At 39.0% G+C, this 23,966-nt stretch overlaps 1 protein-coding gene across 4 annotated transcripts in view; it reads left to right on the forward strand.

The window, feature by feature from the left end:
* Positions 1-5,846: 5,846 nt before the first annotated feature.
* MRTFA (myocardin related transcription factor A) overlaps positions 5,847-23,966 on the forward strand; it is a 161,787-nt gene continuing 143,667 nt past the window's right edge. For 3 of the 4 annotated variants that reach the window (XM_058568308.1, XM_058568309.1, XM_058568310.1), the window contains exons 1-2: positions 5,848-6,301; positions 7,399-7,460. In XM_058568308.1, the coding sequence (XP_058424291.1) occupies positions 6,283-6,301; positions 7,399-7,460 (81 nt within the window). In that variant the 5' untranslated portion in view covers positions 5,848-6,282. Of the gene's footprint in view, positions 6,302-7,398; positions 7,461-23,966 lie in introns of all 4 variants that reach the window. The other variant, XM_058568307.1, reaches the window with a different exon arrangement.

Below are 23,966 nucleotides of genomic sequence, written 5' to 3' on the forward strand. Positions count from 1 at the left end.
TGTGGCAACTGACAGATGAGTGGTGTGGCTCCATGCCTGGGAACCGAACCTGGGCCACCAAAGTGTAGTGTGCCAAACTTTAACCACTAGGCTGTCAGGGCTGGCTCTCCAACTTTTTTTTTTAGGTCAGAATGTTGAGGCTCAGAGAAGCTAAGTAACTTAGCTCAAGATCATATGGCTAATAAAGGTAGGAGCTGAGATACAAATCCAGATCTGACTCCAAAGCCCGCACTTGTTCTCTGTTGCCATATTGTCTCCTTAAACCGTTCATTCAACAAATATTTATCAAGTGCCTACCACGTTGTAGGCACTGTTGACAACTGAATAGCAATTTACTGTGGGTTACTAATAAAAATATTTTTAATTTTATCATCTTTGTTGTGTTCTTCTTGAGAAGTGAGAAGTTTAGTGATTTATTTATCTGCAAGTTCTACTTAAATGCAGGTAGACTTAGACATGAAAATGCCTAAGGTAAAACTTCGGTTATCCAGAAACAAACTTTCTGTCATTTTCAAGCATCTAAAAGAGTACTGAACCCAAAACCAAGAAAAAGAAAAGCAAGCACCTTAGATAGTCAAAAAGGAACTTTTGAGTATTGTTGACAATTCCTGAGAAGACTTAAAGTGCCAGAAGTGCTGTGAGTAGTTGGTTCTTCCAGAAGTTAAAGGAGTGTTGATTAAACTGGCAATATCTGGTTATAAATAGGTCAACATTTGTTTTTTATTGAGGTCATAATAGTTTATAACATTGTGAAATTTCAGTTGTACATTATTATTTGTCAGTCTCCATATAAATGTGTCCCTTTACCTTAAACCTTGTGCCCACCCCCCCCAACCCCTTTCCCCTCTGGTAACTACTAAACTGTTCTCTTTGTCCATGTGTTAGTTTATCTTCCACATACGAGTGAAATCATACGGTGTTTGTCTTTCTCTATCTGGCTTATTTCACTTAACATAATACCCTCAAGGTCCATCGCTGTTAATAGGTCAGCATTTTTTGAGAAGCAAGCCAAAACACATAGGTGAAAGGATATGCAAGAAAAGCAGGGTAGGCAGAGTGTAGTGCAGTAGTAGACGTAGTGGACAAGATTTGAAGCAACTCCTGCGCTGCATGAGTGGTGGACTCTTGAGAACCATGAGGAGGAGCCAGAAGATAAGACACTTCTTTGTGGGGTAGAGATGTACCAGTGCCACAGGAACACATTCAAATACAAAATACTTTGAAGCCATAAACATAAGAACCCTCTCATTTGAATGTAAATGAAAACCACAATGAGGTACCACTTCATACCCGTTAGGATGGCTATTACCAAAAAAACTGCAAGGAGGAGAAACTGGAACCCTTATGTATCACTGGTGAGAATGTAAAATGGTACAGCCACTGTGGAAAATAGTTTGTGGTCCCTCAAAAAGTTCAACATAGAATTGCCACAGGATTCAGCAGTTCCACTCCCAGGTATATACGCAAAAGAATTGAAAGGAGGGACTTAAACAGATACTTGTACACCAGTGTTCACAGCAGCATTATTCACAATAGCCAAAAGGTAGAAACAACCCAAATGTCCCTCCACTGATGAATGGATAAACAAAATGTGGTATATACATACAGTAGTATATTATTCAACCTTTAAAAGGAATGAAATTCTGATACATGCTTCAACATGGATGAGCCTTTAAGACATGCTAAGTGAAGGAAGCCAGATACAAAAGGACAAATAGTGTATGATTCCACTTATATGAGGCACCTATAATAGGCAAATGCATAGAGATGGAAAGTAGAATAGATGTTCATAGGGACTAGGGGGAGGGGAAATGGGGAGCTCTGTCTAATGGGTACAGTTCCTGATTGGGGTGATGAAAAAGTTTTGGAAATGGGTAGTGGTGATGGTTGCACGACATTGTGAACACACTTTGAGACACTGAATTGTACACCTAAAAATGGTTAAATGGTAAATTTTATGTAATGTGTATTTTATCACACACACACAGACATACACATGCAAACCCTCTCCTTTCGGTGTGGCGGTTTGCATGTGAGTGGGAGTATGTATAGGGAGGGCATAGATGTGCCATGCCGCACTGAAGGCAGGTCTCCTGCGCAGATGCTCAGACTTCAGTAATGGTGGGCATGTGCTCTCTCTGGTAGTGCAGTAACCAGCTAAGTCATTCTGCTCCTTCTGCAGCCACGTTTGTAAGCATAGGAAAGTGATTCAGTCATTAAGAAAACGTTAAATTACAGGAAACTTGAAATCATTTTTGGAAAGGAGTACTGGGGGACTGGGCTGGGAAAGAGACCTACTTTTCACCATATACCTTATTGTACTGTTTGATTTTTTAAAATATCATAGTTATGTATTACCTACTTTGAAAAATTAAAATAATTTGTTATAGGAAAAAGCAAGGAATAATAAGAAATTTTCATTTTATTCTGTTAAAACAGGAATGCGCACGTTTAAGACTCGCTGCAGAGATGTTGAAGTCATGTTCGAGGTTTAAAGAGTTCCCCTCTCTTATTTAGAACACTGATAGACAAACGGGCTCTTTCTCCTATGATTCTGCTTATAATAGAGGCTTTGCTGCGATTTGCTCTCCACCCATCATCTCGGCAAATAACCACTTTACAGTGTTAAGAGAATCACATAAGAGAATAGATGTTCAGATAGTTGAAAACTGTAAAGTAGATTTTGCTTTGCAATTTTAGAAAGTGATAGCTCTATTTGCATGTCTGGAGCTACAGCATCTGAGTCTTTTTTTTTTTTAATTAATTAATTTATTTATATAGTTGTATGTCATAGCTGCACATCCTTCTAGTTGCAGTATGTGGGACGCGGCCTCAGCATGGCTGGAGAAGCGGTGTGTCGGTGCATGCCCAGGATCCGAACCCGGGCTGCCAGTAGCGGAGCGTGCACACTTAACCGCTAAGCCACGGGGCCGGCCCGCATCTGAGTCTTAATACACGGTGAAATGGGAGATGCTTCCATGGCTTGTTAGGGGGTATGGGCAGAGGAAGACAAAACTGGGAGCTTTGATAGAGTTTGAATGAGTGGAAGGTTTAAGATTTTAGTTTTTCGTTTGTGAAGTATCATATATATTCTAGTGCCTTACTGAGCGTATGTTAGATTGAATGCTGCAGCTGGGTTGACTAGCAGGGCTACAGAGATCTTCCTTATTCCCACCCTCCCTCTCTCCTTTTGTAGTATATGTGCTGTTGTTTCCTTTTCCCCCTTGTCACCTTAATCAAATGTTATATTAACTGTCCTTTAAAATCTCTATCCAAGTTAAATTGATAATCAGCAAGGAAAGATTTTTGGTGGACGTGAAACGCAGCAGAGTATATTGCTCCTTGTAGGTTTCTAGTCTCTTCTAGAGGAGGTTATAGACACATCTGGGAACACAGTAGTCTCTCTTGACTCTTCTTTGAGACTCTCTGATAGCTCCAACCAGGACCAGCACTTTTTTTTTTTGTGAGGAGGACCAGCCCTGAGCTAACATCCAATGCCAATCCTCCTCTTTTCTTTTTGCTGAGGAAGACTGGCCCTGGGCTAACATCTGTGCCCATCTTCCTCTACTTTATATGGGACGCTGCCACAGCATGGCTTGCCAAGCGGTGCGTCGGTGCGCGCCCGGGATCTGAACCGGCGAACCCCAGGCCACCACAGCGGTGAGCGCACACTTAACCACTTGCGCCACTGGGCCGGCTCAAGGACCAGCACTTGGAGGAGGCTGCATGGACTGCCATTTCTGACTCCTTTACTTGCTCCAGGGCCCCAGGCCACTTAATGCTCTCTCTTTGCAAGTGGAAGAAAGAGCAAGTAGAGAAGTCAGGCAGAATGAGATTAAGATTTTTTTCATAGGTGTTCAGTTTGAAGAGCTATGTAACCATACCCTCTTGAGGCTGATTGCTTGAAAACCACAGTTCATTCATTTAATTGGGAATTGTTTTCTCTCCTTTTTTTTTTTTTTTTGTGAGGAAGATCAGCCCTGAGCTAACATCTGCCAATCCTCCTTTTTTTTTTTTTTTTTGCTGAGGAAGACTGGCCGTGGGCTAACATCCGTGCCCATCTTCCTCCACTTTATATGGGATGCTGTCACAGCATGGCTTGCCAAGCGGTGCGTCGGTGCGCGCCGGGATCCAAACCGGTGAACCCCAAGCCACCGCAGCGGAGCGCGCGCACTTAACTGCTTGTGCCACTGGGCTGGCCCCTCTCTCCTATTTTGATACCCAAGTTAAACCTTTATGCTGATTTTCTTTCCTCTTTCTCTCCTTTTTCCCCCTTCCATTCCATTTTTTTGTTACTTTCCTTTTATTCTTTGTATCTCTTTCCCCCCAAATTAAAATGAAACAATAGCATTCTTTCAGAAGAAATCTTTGTTTGAAAGAAGACCACAAATTCTATGAAATTGCTTATTATTTTTTTATGCGAGATTTATTTTTTAATATATAAGGATAATGTTATCTTAGATTGTAAACATTATTCTCATCCTCTTTGAAATGTAAGGAAAACTTTTTAAAGCTAAACTTCCAGCAAAGATTCTATGTGAGCATGTATTGAGCCAAAAGCCTTGAAAATAACTACTATAATTTTCTACTACCCAAGTTTTTAAGGGACAGCATTTCCAAATCTTTCAGGGCACACATCTAATTTTAAAATTCTCTTCAGTTAGAGAATGGGTGTAGTTATTTAAACTTTTCTTCTGCTATAATTTCCAAAACGTTTTCTGTCATAGTAAAGTAGTATATTTAGCAGTATGTAGTAGAATAAATACATTGGTCTAGTACTCAGATTCTGGGTCTCAGTGTTTCTGTTATCAAGTCACTGAACCCTTTCTGTACTGGTTCCTCAACTGAAAATGAAGGCATTGGATGTGTGAGCTTCTGAGGTTCAGTTATAAAAATTTAGTCATTCCAGGTTTTATTGGCATTTCTCTAAAGCCAATAAAATAAAAGATTAAAAGAACTTTGCTTATAATACTGTTATATAAAAATATAATTCATTTCAATATAAAGTAAGTTAGACTTGGATTCTAAAGGGGCTTAGTCAGTGGATGACTAAAACATCCTTTTCATAAGATGGTCTCATGTAGAAATCAGTGTCAAAATACATTCTCTGACAGCTTTGAACTAAAAATCCAAGATCTCATTTTGAGATTAATAATTGTAAGAAATCTGTCATTACCTTGTATCTTATTTCTATTCAGATATTTTAAAAAAGCACCCCATCAATATGTAGGAGTTGACTTTTTCTGTTATGGCTTCCATTGAAATATTATTGCTTTAGTCATTCTCCTCTGACTAAGTTCCTTTTCCTGAGAATGAAGGATTGAGCTCATACCTTTGCATAACGATCTAGAGAGTATTTTAAGCTTGGCATGTTCAGACCTGGCTGACTCGATTAATATGTGGACAAACTAGCACATTAGAACATTTTTTAAGTTCCAAGCCACAAATTCTGCTTTAAATGAACATGGGCATGTATAAAATTAATACTGAAGCCTTGAATAGCACAGACATTCAAAATGCCCCTTGCTTTGGGTGACTGATTTTCAGTGAGGCTCCTGCTTGCCCTGCACATTTCTGCCTCTGCTTTAAGCAGTGCCAAGAGCAGAGTCAGGAGAGGGTTTGCTTCTTTGGCACTCTGCTACCCTCTGCTTTCGGCAGGGAAAAAGGCTGCTGTTTTATTTCTTAAACTCCTACCATATGGAAAGTTTCTATAAATAAACCTTGGATTTATGATTGGACTTCTAAATTTGTAACCTCTATGATCCATGACTAAAGCCAATATAAATATCTATTAAAACATACATAAAAGCTGTGGCACCATTTCTGTGAGAAAGATCGCCAGCCACAATATCTAAATTATCAGTTCAATTATTTCTCCTGTCTCAGTTGGCATGGATGGCCTCATTTTGTTGTCAAGCAAAAACTAGTCAGCTGGTAGTTTTTAGTGAATCCACTTTGAGTTTTTTGAGCATGAATTGTTGGTGTAATTATGTAGCAGACATATTCATGAAAATGTAAAAATATAATACTGAATCATTCAAATGTACTAAAGGAGCTGACTTTTTAGAAGAATCCTGTCGTTTTTCATTTTATAAATTTGAGTCAGTTGGACCTTCAGTCAGCAAGTACATAATGGGCACCTGTTATGTGCCAGACATTGTGCTAGGTCCTGGGGGATATTGAGTTGTATGTTTCGTCTTCAGACAAGTAGAGAGAAAGAACGAAGGAAACCTGGGGACAGTAAAACATTTTACCACTCTATTGGAGAAATGGACAAATGCCATGCGACTGTGGCAGAGAGGCGAGTGGATTAACTCTGGGGAATTGGAAAACACTTTAGAAAATGTTTCAATTGGATCTTAAATAATAAAAATTATTTATGACAGTGGCTGTATTTTATTGAGTGCCTTTTATATACTGCAATTGGTTAATGTTACCCCTGCCCCCTCCAGAAAAGTGGGGAAGAACATTTCAGGCAGTAGGAGAAACAAGGGAAGTATCAAAAATTTTATGTCCTAGAAGTAAGAAGTTCAGTATGGCTAATGGGGGGTGGGAGGGAGATCAGTGGCCAGGGCAAAGGCTAGTAAGACTGGATGGGATCAGATTATGAAGGACCTCAGATACACCGTGTCTGTCCTTGCCACCATGTTTTTCTTGTTTCCTTGCCTGAAGAGCCTTTCTCCTCTCTTAGCCAGTGTAGCCTATTTTTAGGTCCAGCTTTAAGGCACCTCCTATGTGAAGCTTTCCTCCCCTTTTCCCAAAGGTTATTGATATTTTACTGAGTGATTACAGAAAGACAGTGTACCTCATATTAGGGCGTTCCACTTCTTGAACCATTTCCTGTAGTTTAGTCTGATCTCCCCAACTAGTTTCTCAACTCCTAAAGGGCAGAGAATGAATCCTCTTTAGCGCCTGCTGTGGTGCTAAGCACATTGTGGGGACTCAAGAAATACGTAATGAATGGATGAATATGGAACATTTATAGATATCGGTCATTGAGACAGCCCAGCTATGATGGTTAAGATTGCCTACATTTATTTAAAAGGCGTTTCTTTACACCAGTAAGAGCAATTTTCAGAGGTGTAGGTCAGTTGTCATTTGGATGTAAAATGAGTTAATAAGAGTATCTCATAGGGTTGCTGTGAGGATTAAATGAATTAGTACATTTAAGCACTTAGAACAGTGCCTAGCATATAGTAAGTGCTCAATTAGTGTTACTTGTTTACCTCTACCTTTCTGGGCCTTTTTGCCAGTGACAGAGCTCAACCACTGTTGTGGGCGTGGAGAGGATAGCAAAGAGATAAGAAATAGCTTCTTACCTTTGAAACCAAATACCCTTTAGGAACTGAAAGCATTGCTTATATTGCATGAACTTTTATTTTTCTGTTTGTGTTTTAGTGATCGAAGGGTATGGTTGGCATGGAATTGAATTTCTTCTGTCTGTGGGAATTGTAAACAAGGTAGGTCCCACGTTTGTTTGTTCTTTCCTGCCTCCTTTCCTAAGGCGTTTGTTCGTATTTTCATTTCTAGTAAACTAGAATAGATCAGATTTGATTATTGTTTAGGGAAACACTCATCATAGCCCCATGATGGTCTGTGACCATGATTTATCTAATGTTGTAGACAACATCTAGTATCTTGTTAGGAAGTATTGAATGCCAAGAAACAGCACAACCAGTTAAAAATTTTAGTGGTCAGAGAACAGAACCATGAATTCATGCACATGCATGCACACCCATGATCCAATCCTTAGAGGGCAGAAGGTCTTGTATTGGAGCCATTATGTAAACCACCTTGGGGTAGTAGGAAGTGATTGGCTAGCTGATTCTTCTGGTCAGTCTAAAATTCAGTAGCTTTTGTGAATGGTAGGCTAAATACAACAAAGGTCCTGTCTTGACAGTAGCCAGGCTGTCAGTGACAACTGTAAATTTTGTTACTGATGATAGAATCTGTCCGTCTGTAACCACTAGAGTTTGATTTGACACAACATGCTTGTGTTCCTATCTTAAGCTGTGGGGCCTGAACAGAAGTCCACCAGATATGGCTTTGGCTCCTATGTCTGTCTTGTGTCAGATGCCCCCAGAAAGAGCTATAGATGGCAGCTTCACACAGCTCTACAAACCTATTTCTGTCAGAACATTTCCTGTCAAAGTAAGGGCTAGTGCTAGTTCATGTAGTTCTAGTTTTCCATGTTCTTAGGTATGTGGGGACCCCATTGCATTGGTGCAGGAAACTTGGATCACTTGAAGAGTGAACTTGATAGCCACAAAAACAATGACCGTACTCCCCACACCCCCCCAACCAGGAATCCTGTAGACTTCCGCATGGGGTTCTATGGGTTGACGACAATCTTTGGACTCTTGCTGCACCTGCACTTAGAACATCATAGGGGGCCGGCCCCATGGCTTAGCGGTTAAGTGTGCGCGCTCCGTTACTGGCGGCCCGGGTTTGGATCCTGGGCATGCACCGACGCACTGCTTCTCCAGCCATGCTGAGGGTGCGTCCCACATACAGCAACTAGAAGGATGTGCAACAATGACATACAACTATCTACTGGGGCTTTGGGGGAAAAAAAAGGAGGAGGATTGGCAATAGATGTTAGCTCAGAGCCGGTCTTCCTTAGCAAAAAGAGGAGGATTAGCACGGATGTTACCTCAGGGCTGATCTTCCTCACAAAAAAAAAAGAACATCATAGGTTATTGAGACTGGCTTTCTCTCAGTCACAAGGAATAGGAACTGTTAATACACTGCTACAAGGGGAAACAGTTGAGCCACTTCCCAAGCAGAAGGAAGATAGTCCTTGGAATTGACACTGCTGCCTAGGAAGGGAGGTGGAGAGGGTAGATTAAAGTTTAACTTCTTTTTTTCTTTTTTTTGATGGTTAATGTTTTACTTATTTATTTGCTCCTCTGTGCCATTTAACTATTCTTTTTTTTTTTATTTATTCTTTTTTTTTAATTTTTTGTTTATTGCAGTAACATTGGTTTGTAACATTGTAAAAATTTCAGGTGTACATCATTGTACTTCTATTTCTGCATAGATTACATCATGTTCACCACCAAAATACTAATTACAACCCATCACCACACACGTGTACCGAATTATCCCTTTCACCCTCCTCCCTCCCCCCTTCCCCTCTGGTAACCACCAATCCAATCTCTGTCCCTATGTGTTTGTTTATTGTTGTTATTATCTACTACTTAATGAAGGAAATCATACAGTATTTGACCTTCTCCCTCTGACTTATTTCACTTTGCATTATACCCTCAATGTCCATCCATGTTGTCACAAATGGCTGGATTTCATTGTTTCTTATGGCTGAGTAGTATTCCATTGTGTATATATACCACATCTTCTTTATCCATTCGTCCCTTGATGGGCATAAAGTTTAACTTCTGCAAATGAGTCCTGTCATCGTCATCTGGTGGACTGAATTATCAGGGTCTGATCTGGGTGGTCAGTCAGGAAATTTTCTTTCTATTCTCCTGCTTTATATTGGGGTAATAATAAATAGGAACTATTTCATGGAAATACTGTAAGAATTAATGGAAAGGAAAGAAAGGAACTAACATTTATTGAATACCTACTAAGGGTTAGGCATGGTACTGTAAACTTTCACAGTCTGTTCTTTTATTGAAATATATAAAGTTCATTGATATTACAATTTTTCAAGTCCAGGTAGATGATATTGTGAATATGACTATCTTGAACTATTTTGACCTTTATTATAATTTAGAGGAAATAGAATTATATATTGAGATATGTTATTTCATTTGTGTCTGCTAGAATATTCTTTTATGGAAAAAGAAAGAAAATACCTATGAGTTAGTAGAATTTTTTGTTTTTGTTTTTATTTTCTAGGCTTGCTAGTGATTTAGCCAAAGGCAGAGAGGAGACTAGCAGGTCTGAAATTAGAGACACCTGTGCTGTTTTGGGAAGTTGAGACTTTTGACCCAGGGTTTGCTGAAGTTGGTGCAGGAGAGGTCAGAGTAGGTTAATATTTTCATAGCTCAAAGCAAATGTGAAATATGTTTTTTAATAGGTGCAGTTTTGCTTCTGTTTGTAGCTGCAAATGGGGTAAATGAAATACGGTATTGCTGTTTTGGGAAACTTCTGCAAAAGTCCCTGAGCCAGTGTGAATTAATTTTCTCCAAAAAATACCAAAAAATTCCCCATTTGGATGTTTTGACTGGCTGAGGGAATTGACTGTTGTCATCATGCTTATAAAGAAATTACTATACATTCTTTTAAAACAATTACACATCTGATTCTCTGCTTTTTAAATTTTCTGTTAATTCTTTTCTCAAAGGAGGTACCATTTCTGCATCTCAGGCATTTGTAATAATGTGGGATCAGAATGAATTGTTACCCCTCTCTCCTAGGTGATGGGAAATTAGGTTGAAGTGTTTCTTCTCCTTATTCCATATTTAAGGTTTCCAAATCTATTGTCTTTCTGCTCTTAAGATAATAAGCTTTTGTGGTCTTAGCCAGGTCTATAGAGAGTTACCCATAGACACAGTACTGTCCTTTATTGGGCTGAAATGGAAACATTAATATTTATTAATCTATGAAAATTATCATGTCTGTTGAATGAATTACTGTACTTTTCCTCTTGGCTACTTCCTTTCTGTAGTCAGAGAAACCCTAATAATATAATTTTCCCCTCTTGTTTCAGCAAACATATATCACTTTTAAAATTACAGCTTTATTGAGGTATAAACTATATACTGCAAAATTCACGTGTTTGAAGTGTACAATTCAATGATTTTTAGTAAATTTGTAGAGTTGAGCAACCATTATCACACTCCAGGGTTACATTTCCAGCACCCCAAAAAAATCCCTTGTAAACAGCGCTTTCTGGCTTCCTTTAAAGTCATCCACAAATTTTGTTAAGTTCTACATCAAATTTAATCTTCTTACAAAGTTTCCCATCACTCTACCTATTGCATGTTGTCTTTCCTCCTCTTATTTATATATTAGTTTCTTATTCCAAGTCAAACATATCACTCTTTTGTCATTTTTATTCCGTTCTCTCACCACTTTTTGAAAGTGTAACCTTTCCTGAAAAGAAGGGCTTTAGCTTTTGTTCAGAGTTTTTTTTTTTTTGCTCGAAAGACTTTATTCTATAATACCTCAGGCCTCTCAATAAAAGCTCTTGTATTATTCTTGGTTTCCTATTCACTTCATTTGTTATTTACTTATTTTTAAAGGAAATCATTTATCTGGTTATTTCCCTTTGTATATACAGATTACATATTTGCTAATTTGGAGAATTTTGCTCTACGTAAATGTTCAGATGCTTAGTAAATAAGGTAAATGAATAGGCTAGTACACCTGAGCTTTTTAAAGTTTTATTGGTGTATTATGTCTCTATTTCAATACAACAAATTTTCCTGCAACCCAGTAACTTAAAACAACAATAAACATTATCTCACACAGTTTCTGTGGCACAAGAATCTGGGAGCAGCTTAACTGAACAATTCTGGCTCGTGAGTTGGCTCATAATGGCCTCCTGGGCTGTGGTTATCTGAAGGCTTGACTAGGGCTGGAGGATCTACTTCCAAGATAGCTCCCTCACATGGCTGTTGGCAGGAGGCCTCAGTTCCTCACTGGCTCTTGGCTGGAAGCCTCAGTTCTTTACCAGGTGAACCTGTCCATAGGACTGCTTGAGTGTTGTCATGACATGGCAGCTAGCCTCCCTCTAGAGCGACTGAGCTGAGAGAATAAGGAGGAAGCCACAACGACTTTTATGATCTTGTCTCAGAAGTCACATATTGTCACTTCTGCTACATTCTGTTCGTTAAAGAGTCACCGAGTACAGCCCACACTCAAGGGGAGGGGAATTAGTTTCGACCTTTTGAATGGAGGAGTATTAAAGAATTTGTGGTTATATTTTAAAATTACCACAATTAGTATTTGAATGACTTTGTTTTTGCTTATGAGAGTTCTGTAGCTGCTAGCTTTGTCCTTTGTTTCTAGTAGAATTTAGTTTTTTTTTTTTAATTTTATTGTTCATGTGTATATCTAGGTTATGTCTTTCTTTTTGGTAATGGAAGCTTTAACATTTTAGTTAAAATGACTAAATAGGTTATAAATAGAATATGTTCTCCAAATGTTGGCTGAACTTCTCCCAAAATACACAATAAGCCGTTTAGGTGATGAGAGTATATGGTGTAGTTTATTGGTGGATTTTAGAATTGAAGAAATTCGTTCCCATTACCAGAGGCTTCTATATTTCCCTTCTCAGACAGGTCATGAAAGAGTAGTCTATACTTGCTGTTGTTACTTTCACATCTCTGTTCACTTTTTAACCCACCATAGTTGTTCACTGCACATGGGTGCCAGCCGGAGGGTGTATGTAGGAGGCTGAAATCCAGCCTGAGCCTTGCTTATCAAGCTGTGTGCCCACCCACAGAAGGCACCTTTTCTGAATTTGCATTAAGGTACCCTATGGTCTCACCAAAGTCACCAGTCATTATTTTTTCCATATTGCCAAATCAATGAATACTTCTTTCTTTATATTCATTGGTTCATCAGATATTTATTGAGCACCTTCTATGTGCCAGGCACTGTGCTAGAGGCAGGAACCCTCTGAGGCTGTTTTCACACTGTTAAGGATTTTATTTTTCTTGAAACTTCCTGTCCTTAGAAGATTGTATTCTTTCCTCCTTCCTCTTTGGCTGTTGCTTCTCAGTATCTTTGGTAGGCTTCTCGTTCTCTGCTTAGCTCTTCATTGTTGATATTCCCCAGGGCTCTCTAATCTTAGCCTTTAGCTCTCATCACTCTGTGCTCTTTGAGGATCTCTGCATCAAGACCTCTGGTTTCAACCATTGCTTATTTGCTGTTGATTTCTAAGTGATTTCTTCACCGCAGACCTCTAATGAGCCCTAGACCTATCAATCCAGCTGCTTTCTGGACATCTCTCCTTGGATGTTCCATAGGCACTTTAAACCTAACATGTCCAGACTTGATTTATCTACCTCTCCCCACCCCTGCTTCCTTCTGGACCTCTTTATTTATCTCCTGTATCTGGTGAGTGCAGCATAAATCACTTCTTCATTCATGTTACTCATGTTAGAGACATGGGAGACAACTTAGACTCCTCCTGTTACCACCTCAGTTTAGGCCTATTTTTTTTTAAAAAACAGCTTTATTGAGATATAATTCAAATACCATACAATTCACCCATTTAAAGTATACAATTCCATAGTTTTTAGTATATTTGCAGAGTTGTACAGTCATCACCACAATTTTAGAATATTTTCATCACCCCTCAAAGAAACCCCGTAGATATTAGCAGTCACTCTCCATTTCCCCCCGCCTCTCAGTCTCTGCCTTTTCCCTTAGCCCTAATATAACCACTAACCTGCTTTCTGACTCTATAGACTTTCCTATTCTGGACATTTCATATAAATGAAATCATATAATATGTGCTCTTTTGTTATACTGGCTGCTTTTACTTAGCGTAATGTTTTCAAGGTTCATCTATATTGTAGCATGTATCAGTACTTCATTTTTTTCTATGGGTAATAGTCCATTGTATGAATGTACCACATTTTAAAAATCCATGTATCAATTGGTGAACGTTTAGGTTTTGTTTCCATTCTTTGGCTATTATGAATAATGCTGCTATAACCATTTGTGTACAAGTTTTTTGTGTGGATGCATGTTTTTATATTTGTTGGCTATATACCTGGGGGTTGAAGCCTATATTTTTTATCCCTCTGTATTACTGCAGTAGAATTCTCACTGGTCTCCCTACCTCTGGACTTGTCACCTCTTTAATTTGCCTTCTACCTTGCTATCCAAGTGCTTTTTCTGATGTGGAGATTTAATCACATTGCATCTCTACTTCTGTGTCTTCAGTGGCTCCTCGTAGCTTTCAGGAATAAGTTCAGCCTCAGCTTGACACACAGGCCATTTATGATCTGGCTCTTCCCTACCTTTTTTCCTGCCATAGTTTTCATTCTCATTAGCCTAATCTCAACTGATGTCATGCTTCTGCCATTGTCCAGAGGGGTTAATCACTCTCTTTGCATGGGAAATAACTACTTTTTCTTCAGAAATCAGCTCTGGTCCCATTTGTGGTAAACTTTTTATTATCCTTTGTTTGATTTAAGTGCCTCTTCTTTCTGTTCCTACAGTACCTGTACTGTAAGTGCGTACCTTTACCCTAATGCTTATCACCCTCTTCTCTTGACATTGATTCTTTTGTTTGTTTCCGCAGGTAGACTGCAAAACCCTGAGGGAAGGAGCCATGTTTACTTTGACTTTTTATCTTCAGTGCCTAATAAGCACAAAAAAAGTAGCTAGTGTCTATTGGGTTGTTTAATATATGTCAGGCGAGTATTCTAGCATTTTACATATATTATGTCATTTAGTCTTCATAACAACTCTTTGAAGAAGGTACTGTTATCATCTTCCCTTTAAAAATGAGGATGTCAAAGCACAGAGAGACTGGGTAATTTTCTAAAAGTTACACAAATAGCGAATGGTAGAGCTGGGATTCGATAGAGCTGGGACTTGAACCTGCACACTCTGGTTCCAAAGCCTGTGCTCTGATTTGTACTGCTATGCTGCTTCTGCCGTGAAGGCTGGCACATAGATATTTAATAAATATTGGTGGATGAGTACTCACTGTTTCTGCAAGTAGGGCTTTTACTTCAGAAATGGTAGTGTTGAGATTCCTGCCAATAGTATGTTGGTACTTCGGGTTTAAAGAAAGGAAGATAAGGGTTTGAGTCACAGTGGTCTGAATTCCTTTCTTACTCCCTGACTTCTGCTTCTTGATTCATCTCTTTTCCTACTTTTACCAAAGAGGATGATTTTGTGATATTTACATTAAGATTCTTGAACTTCATGTCTTGAATTATTATTTTCCACCCCAACCTTTTATTTTGATAACATTTAAACCTTCAGAAAAGTTTAAAGAAGAGTACAATGATCACCCATCCATATAACTTTTTGACTAGGTTTATCAATTGTGAACATTTTCCGCATTTGTGTTCTCTCTCTTTCTCTACACACACACACATACACACACACACATTTATATTTTGCTGAAACATTTAAGGGTTACTTGCAGATATCGTGACACTTTACTCCTAAATACTTCAGCGTTCATTTCCAAAGAATAAGACCATTTCTCCTACACAACCACAATACAGTTATCACGCTCAGAAACTTGAGTATTGACATAATATCATCTAATATACAATCCATATTGTACATTTCCCTAGTTGTTATAGTAATGTCCTTTATAGCTTACTTTAAAAACTTTGAAATCTAAAATTCAATCAAGAATTACATTGCATTTCGTTGTCATGTCTCTTACCCTAAAACAGTTGCTTAGTCCTGTTTTAGGAATAGAGGGGTGTGTTTCATGACACTGATATTTTGAGAGACTAGGTTTTTTGCAGAATATCCGTCAGTTTGAATTTATCTGTTTCCTCTGAGTAGCTTCAGGATAAATATTGTGGAGAGGATGTTTTGTCTTTCTTGGTGCTGAGCATCAGGAGGCCCATGATGTTAGTTTGTTCTGTTAATGGTGATGTTAAATCTTACATTTGGTTAAGTTCTTGTCTGCCGGATTTATCCATTATATGGGTACCTTTTTCCTTTTGTAATATATAATTGATTAGAGTAATACTAATTATTTCCTTTTGTTATGTCTTGTACAGAAGTGCCGTCCATGTGGTTGTCACATATAGAAATGCCTCTTTTTTTTTTTCTCCCCAAAGCCCCAGTGCATAGTTCTGTATCATAGTTGTACGTCTTTCGTGGCTCTTCTGTGTGGGACACCTGCTCAGCATGGCTTGATAAGCGGTGTGTAGGTCTGCACCCAGGATCCGCACTGGCGAACCCCGGGCTGCCAAAGTGAAGCGTGCGAACTTAACCACTATGCCACCAGGCCAGCCCCAAGAAATGCCTCTTAAGCAACAAACTAAACTGGCTAACAGTGTTTAAAAATTGAGTATTATGTGCAAGGCAATGTGTACAAAATGGAGTTCAGAGTTCATTTAATTTGAGCTTCTTTGTAATGTGAACTTTTAAGTGCGGAGTTTAAATACAATTGCTTAAGAGCCTTGGGATGAAACTCGAGTTTTTTTTGGGTCATAGGAATTTTTGCTGATAACCTTTTCATAGTTGCACTTTAGTGGAGTGTTAACATTTTTCATAGTTTTCAAACAAGTTCTTTCCTGCTTTTTAAATCCCCTCTTCCAGTCTTCTTAGGTGTGCCTTAAAACAGTCCAGCTCTTAGTGAGGGCTCTGGAGTTGATCTGGGTTTGATCCCTGGGTCAACCACTTAATCAGTAGGTGATCTTGAAGAAGTTGTTGAACCTTTCTGTACCTGAGTATTCTCCTCTGTATTATAGGGAAAATAATAATACCCTCATAAGCTTGCTACAAGGATTAAATAAGCATTTGCCACTGTTTCTGGTCCCAGGTGTTCAGTAAATGCTATATATTCTTCTCAGTCTGATAAAACTTGTCATATATTACTCAGTGACTTTTTCCTTAAATCTCTACACTATACATGTATACATAAACATATAAATGTACCTGTAGACTTTGTTAAACGAAATAATCTTAGACATTTCTTCCATAATTTTCTCTGTCCCACCCTTGTTTGTGAAACTCGGGGGAAAGGTAGATTCACTTTTAACTTAGAATACATGTAGAATCCATATGTTAACCTTTTTTTTTCTTAAATGTCTACATTTGCTGCATATCACTTTGAAAATAACACTCAGGGACTGCCTTGTGCTAGGAAAAAGATGGTAAATATTCTTTCTAATTAGACCATATGATCTTTTTTTTAATTGAGGTAACATTGGTTTATAACATTTATATACATTTAAGGTGTACATCATTATATTTTGACTTCTGTATAGACTACCTTGTGCTCACCACCAAAAAGTCTAGTTGCCGTCTGTCACCATACAAATATGTCTTTTTACCCCTTTTGCCCTCCTCCCACCCCCTTCCCCTCTTAGACCACTTGATCTTTTTTTTTTTTTGTGAGGAAGATCAGCCCTGAGCTAACATCCGTGCTAATCCTCCTCTTTTTGCTGAGGAAGACTGGCTCTGAGCTAACATCTATTGCCAATCCTCCTCCTTTTTTTTCCCCCAAAGCCCCAGTAGATAGTTGTATGTCATAGTTGCACATCCGTCTAGTTGCTGTATGTGGGACGTGGCCTCAGCATGGCCGGAGAAGCGGTGCGTCAGTGTGCGCCCGGGCTCTGAACCCAGGCTGCCAGTAGCGGAGCGCGTGCACTTAACTGCTAAGCCACCGGGCCGGCCCCCGGACCACTTGATCTTAATGCTACCTTGGAAATGGTTAAATTCAAGGCACTGATAGCCGCCTGACATCTCTGCCCTGAATCCGAGACCACCATTAATTACATGGCAGTCAGTTGATCTAAGGAGAGTATCAGCTACATTTTTCAGTAGTTCTCAGTGGGAGAGGTACCATAACTCCAGAGGGTATTTGGAAAAGTATGGGGGCATTTTTGGTTGTCACAGTGACTGTGGGGGAGAGAGGAGATGCACCACTGGCATTTAGTGGTCAGGGACCAAAACAAAGAATTACCCACTCAAGATGCCAATAGCATTGCTGTTGAGAGATGGAGCTAATTGAACCGAAAGGCTTGGTGAATTGGTAGATAATGTTTTATCTTAGTTATTAAAAAAAAATTATTAAAAAAAATTTATTGCTTAAGGCAGGAAGCTTTCTGAAAGAATCTTTCAGAGCTGTGGTATATAATCTATGAATTCTTCAGGAATTAGGCCATATTTTTAGGGAGAGTTAGGTATTTTCCTGAAAATTCTGAAAGCGTTGCCATTATGAATGTGCGTTGGTGTTAATCCCTAAAATTAGGAGTAGTTGGGTTAGAGTGGTTTAGTGTTTAAAGAAAACTGGCATTATATTTCTTTAGTAATCTGTATATCTCCAAGGTTGGTAGAAATAACCTAATTTGTCCCTGGCATCCCAACGATGCTTGAATATTGCTTGTACTGTTCTTTCTTTTTCTCTTTTTCTTTTTTAAAGACCAAATGATGTATTTTTTTTGCAGATCGATAAGATTATATTAGGTATGTAATTAAACTTGTTGTAGCTTGTTTCACTTGAGCCTGATGTAGGACTTTGACAAAGATTGTAGAGAAGATGAGTGTTCTCAACTTCCTAGGGCAGTGTTTCTCAAACTTTTTTGGCTGTGACTCATAATTGGAGACGTATTTTGTATTAGGACCCAGTTATACACAGAAGTATATAGATATCTGAAACAAAAGTTTCATGAAATAATACCCTTTCTACGTGTGGTACAGTTTGATAGTTTGTATTTTATTTAATTGCAAAATGTTGACCTTGGTTTATTAAATTATTTATGTGACCAGTGTATTACAAATTGCAATTTGAAAAATACTGCTTTAGGATATTTGTTCATGATAGTCTAACCCAAGCTTTAAAATATGTCCCAATTCTGACTATTTCTTTTCTTTTTTAAAAATTTATTTATTATGGTAAGAACACTTAATGTTATCTGTATGCATCATGTTGTACAGCAGATCTCTAGAACTTATTCATCTTGCATAACTGAAATTGTGTACTCATTGTTTAGCAACTTCTTTAACCTTCCCCCTAGTCCCTGGCAACCACTATTCTATTCTTTTCTTCTATGAGTTTGACAATTTTAAATACTGTGTATAAGTGGAATCATGTGGTATTTGTCCTGTGACTGGCTTAGCATAATGTCCTCAAAGTTTGTCTATGTTGTTGCATATTGCAGGATTCCTTCTTTTTTAAGGCTAAGTAATATTCCATTGTATGTATATACCACATTTTTTTAAAACCGTTAATCCGTTAGGTTGTTTCCACATCTTGGCTATTGTGTACAGTGCTGCCTTGAACATGGTAATGCTTATATTTCTTCAAAATCCTGATTTCAATTATTTTGGGAGAATACCCAGAAGTGGAATTGCTGGATCATATGGTAGTTCTATTTTTTTTTTTTTTGAGGCACCTCCATGCTGTTTTCCATAATGGCTGTACTGTTTTGCATTCCCACCAACAGTGTACATGGGTTCCAGTTTCTCCACACTCTTGCCAACACTTCTTGTCTTTGTTTTTTTGGTAATATCCATCCTAAGAGGTTTGAGGTGATAGTTCATTGTGGTTTTGTTTTTCATTTCCGTGATGATTAGTGACACTGAGCATTTTTTCATGTACCTGTTGGCCATTTGTGTGACTTCTTTGGAGAAATGTCTATTCAAGTCCTTGTCCATTTTTAAATTGGGTTTTTAGTTTTTTTGCTGTTGAGTCATAGGAGTTCCTTATATATGTTAGAATTAACTCTTTATCAGATACATGGTTTGCAGATATTTTTCTCTCATTCTGTAGGTTGCTTTTTTCCTCTATTGATTGTTTCCTTTGCTGTGCAGAAGCTTTTTTGTTTGGTGTAGTCCCGTTTGTCTATTTTTGCTTTTGTTGCCTGTGCTTTTGGTGTCATATCCATGAAATCATTGTAAGACTAATGTCATGAAGCTTTTCCCCTATGTTTTTTCTAGGAATTTTACAGTTTTAGGTCTTACATTTAAGTCCTTAATCCATTTTAATATGATTTTAGTGTATGGTGTAAGGGTCCAGTTTCATTTTTTTGCGTGTGGATATCCAGTTTTCCCAGCACCATTTGTTGAAGAGACTATCCTTTCATCATTGCATATTCTTGGCACCTTGTTGAAGGTCAGTTGACCGTATGGTTTATGACCAATGGATTTATATCCAAGCTCTCTGTTCTGTTCTATTGATCGATATGTCTGTCTTTTCTTTTTTTTCTTCTTCTTTTTTTTTTTTTTTGGTGAGGAAGATTAGCCCTGAGTTAACATCCGTTGCCAATCCTCCTCTTTTTGCTGAGGAAGATTGGCCCTGGGCTAACATCTGTGCCCATCTTCCTCTACTTTATATGTGGGATGCCTGCCACAGCATTGCTTGATAACTGTGCGTCGGTCTGCACCTGGGATCCAAACCTGTGAACCCCAGGCCACTGAAGCACAGCGCGCGAACTTAACCACTGTGCCACCAGGTCGGCCCCTATATGTCTGTCTTTAGACCAGTACCATACTGTTTTAAGTACCATAGCTTTGTAATATATTTTGAAATCGGGAAGTGTGATGCCTCCAGCTTTCTTCTTCTTTTTCAAGATTGTTTTGGTTATTTGGGGTCTTTTGTGGTTTCATATGAATTTTAGAATTGTGTTTTCTATTTCTGTAAACAAATAGCATTGAGATTTTGATAAGGATTGCATTGAATCTGTGATTGCTTTGGGTAGTATGGATATTTTAACAGTAAGTCTTCCAATCCGTGAACACGGGATGTCTTTCCATTTGTTCGTGTCTTTAATTTCTTTTGTTAATGTTTTATAGTTTTTAAGTTGTTCAGTTCTTTGTTGAATTTATTCCTTAGTATTTTATTCTTTCTGATGCTATTGTAAGTGGGATTATTTTCCTAATTTCCTTTTTAGATAGTCCATTCATTAGTGTATATTGATTTTGTATCCTACAACTTTACTGAATTTGTTTATTCTAATAGTTTTTTTGTGTGGAGTCTTTAGGGTTTTTTCTTTGTGTAAAGTCATGTGTGCAAACAGGGACGATTTTATTTCTTTTCGATTTGGATGCCTTTTATTTTTTTTTCTTGCGTAATTGCTCTGGCTAGGACTTCCAGTAGTACTGTGTTAAATAGAAGTGGTGAAAGTGGGCATCCTTGCCTTGTTCTTGATCTTAGTGGAAAAGCTTCAGTTTTTCACCATTGAGTATGATGTTAGCTATGGGCTTTTTGTGTATGGCTTTTATTGTCTTGAGGTCATTTCATTTTATTCTTGGTTTGTTGAGAGTTTTTATCATGAAAGAGTTGTATTTTATCGGATGCTTTCTCTACATCTTTTGAGGTGATCACGTGATTTTTATCCTTCATTCTGTTAATGCAGCGTATCATGTTAATTGGTTTGCATATATTGAACCATCCTTGCATCCTTGGGATAACCAAGTCAGGCTCTTTCTGACTCTCTGCTCTACTACTGCCCTTGGCTAAGCTACCTTCATCTCATCTTAGATTTCTCCAATAGCCTCCTAATTTCACTCCCTGTTTCCGCTCCTGCTCTGGCCCCACTCAGCTCTGTTCTCCTTTCTGCTGTCTGAATGATGATTTAAAAATGTTATTCTGGTCATAATATCCCACTGACAATTGCTTTTTATAAGTCTAGCCTATGTGATTTTTAAAAAGCTTACATAATATTTAATAAAAATGTAAAAATTCAAAGTTAAAGTAGTAATTGTGGACCTCAGGTATCTAGAACAAGTTATACCATGAAGTCCTCTTGCTCAGTAGCCTTGAGGCCTAAACAGAGTCTTCTCATCCCTGTTTCCTTGTTTGCTGTCCTCATAACCCTGCTATAATCACTTTAATTCCACTGCATCACCTGGCTCATTTTATTGATCTGCTGTTCCTTTCAGATTGGCAGAAATGCTAGCTGCTCTGGATTTTGTTGTAACTTTTTTTTTTTGGTAAGCCAGTGTGAGGAGAGATCTGGCATTTTAAAAGACAGGATAGTGTGCTGAACCAAACAGCTCAGAATCCTCCACACCTATTTCATTATTTGTTTATAGAAAAGGAATATGATAGTGTGGAAATACTGAGTTGGGAGTCAGGAGGCCAGGGTTGTCCTCCTGGCTTTGCCACTAATTCATTTGATGACACTGAGCAAGTTGCTTATAACCCTTCTGAGCTTTAGTTTCTTCATCATCTGAAATCATTGGTTACTCTAGGTTTCTTCAAACCCTAAAATTCAGCAATTCTACCATCTTTTTGGTAAGGTTTTAAGACGGAGGAAGAGTCTATTTCTGTACTTGGCCATCCTGATTTTCTCCCATCGTTTGTAATCTGAATGTCTAGAAGAAGGAAAATAAATTTTAATCTGTCACACTCGATTCTTGTGATGGAATAATTCCAGAATTGTGATTATAAAATAGCCTGGACATATAAAGTACTAAGCATATGAGAAATAATTATATATACCACAATGGGGGTGAAAAATGTAGATATGTAGTCCCTTCCTGTGCACTTGCTGTGAACTGCTCTGTGGTCACGATTATGTGATCCACCTAGAGAACCTTTTGAGCTCTGCTCCACTATGCATGCTTTCCTTGAGTTGCAAGGCTAAGTTCTTGCAGCCTGGCTTTGTATTATGTTTTGTGCCTTCAGTGTGCGTAAGTCAGCCAGAGGTAAAGCTGGGGAATTCATTGCTTTGAGGGTTAGAAACCCTCGGCTTTCATCCCGAGGCACTATTGCAGGAGAATTTAGCACCAGAAAAGATAAGGTTACCAGAAGAGGGAGGTGATGAAGGACGAGTACAAAGACATCCTTCGCAAGGCTGTGCAGAAGATCTGCCACAGCAAGAGCGGGGAGATCAACCCCGTGAAGGTGGGCAACCTGGTCAGAGCCTATGTGGACAGGTACAGGCACATGCGCAGGCATTGGAGGCCCGAGGCCGCGGAGCCGCCTGCCCAGCCGCCCGAGCGCTGAGGCCACCCGGACTGGGGGCTGGTGCCCGGGATGGTGGTGATGGCGCTTACCCAGATCCCTAAGTGGTTCTGTTGGGAGTGGCAGAAGCAGAAAACTGGGGACACCCAGCACTCCCGTTTTCAGGGTTCCTGTGATCACATGTTGCCTGCGTACCTGTCTTGCTCACAGTTTAAAACTGGACTTTTTAATATGTAAATTATAGATAAACACAGTTTCAAAAAAAAAAAAAGTTATGACTGCGCTGTTTGTGAGCTGGGCCCCTGGTGTCACATAGGGAGCTATGGTTTCCTTATTATGCATTTTGTTTTTCACTGAACATTGTAGCCCTTTCTCTGAGGTGCCAATGAGCTGTCTGTCCTGTGACAATATTTGCTTTCAAGTTATGGGGAGGATTGGTGGACATCTGTGAAAGTCCTGTGAAAACAGGCAAAACAAAGCTCTGGTGTTTTAATCAGATAGAGTTGTTTGGTGGCACTCAGACTCTTCAGGCTCTTGCACAGCCCTATTTGTTAGAGGCTTTTTACTTCATTTGGTAAAAGAGATAGAACATGTGCCCTAAAATCTGTTAGCTGTTTCAGTCCAATGAGGCACTTAGCATTGCAGTCCCTAACTCAGGGCCCCGTGTTCAGCTCACCTCTATACACTTGTGGCCAGATTGCCATCAGCCTTTTTTCAAACAGAAAGAACAGTGATGTGATGCTGTTCTATACTGTCTGTATAACATAGTGAACTGAGTGTTGAGCAAGTATAGTTGTAATCTCAAAGGAGCTAATAGTATTCATACGTTGTTAGGTAGGTTTACCCTGATTTGTGAACAAATTGTGCCTTTTCCCAAGGGGGTCAAAGTTAGACTGCCTTCCATGGTAGAAGAGGGCGTGTGTGTGTGTGTGTATGTGTAAGAGTTAAAAACTTTATTCTGTGGCTGAATTGAAGGAAGTGACCTAGGGAAGTTTCTTAGACTATGAATAAGAATAAATTGATGGGGGCCAGCCCGGTGGCGCAAGCTGTTAAGTGCGTGCGCTCCGCTGCGGCGGCCCGAGGTTCGCCGGTTCGGATCCCGGGCGTGCACTGACACACTGCTTGGCAAGCCATGCTGTGGCAGTGTCCCATATAAAGTGAGAAAGGTGGGCACAGATGTTAGCCCAGGGCCAGTCTTCCTCAGCAAAACAAACAAACAAACAAAAAAACAGGAGGATTGGCAGATGTTAGCACAGGGCTGATCTCCTCACAAAAAAAAAGAATAAATTGATGAATTTTTTTTACAGAAAGTAGATTAATGGTTGCTGGGGGCTGGAAGAGGAGAGAATAGAGAATGACTACTAATGGGTATGGAGTTTCTTTTTAAGGTGATGAAAATGTTCTGGAATTAGATAGTAGTGATGGT

This window comes from Diceros bicornis, chromosome 25, assembly GCF_020826845.1.
Source record: "Diceros bicornis minor isolate mBicDic1 chromosome 25, mDicBic1.mat.cur, whole genome shotgun sequence".
NCBI lineage: Eukaryota > Metazoa > Chordata > Mammalia > Perissodactyla > Rhinocerotidae > Diceros > Diceros bicornis.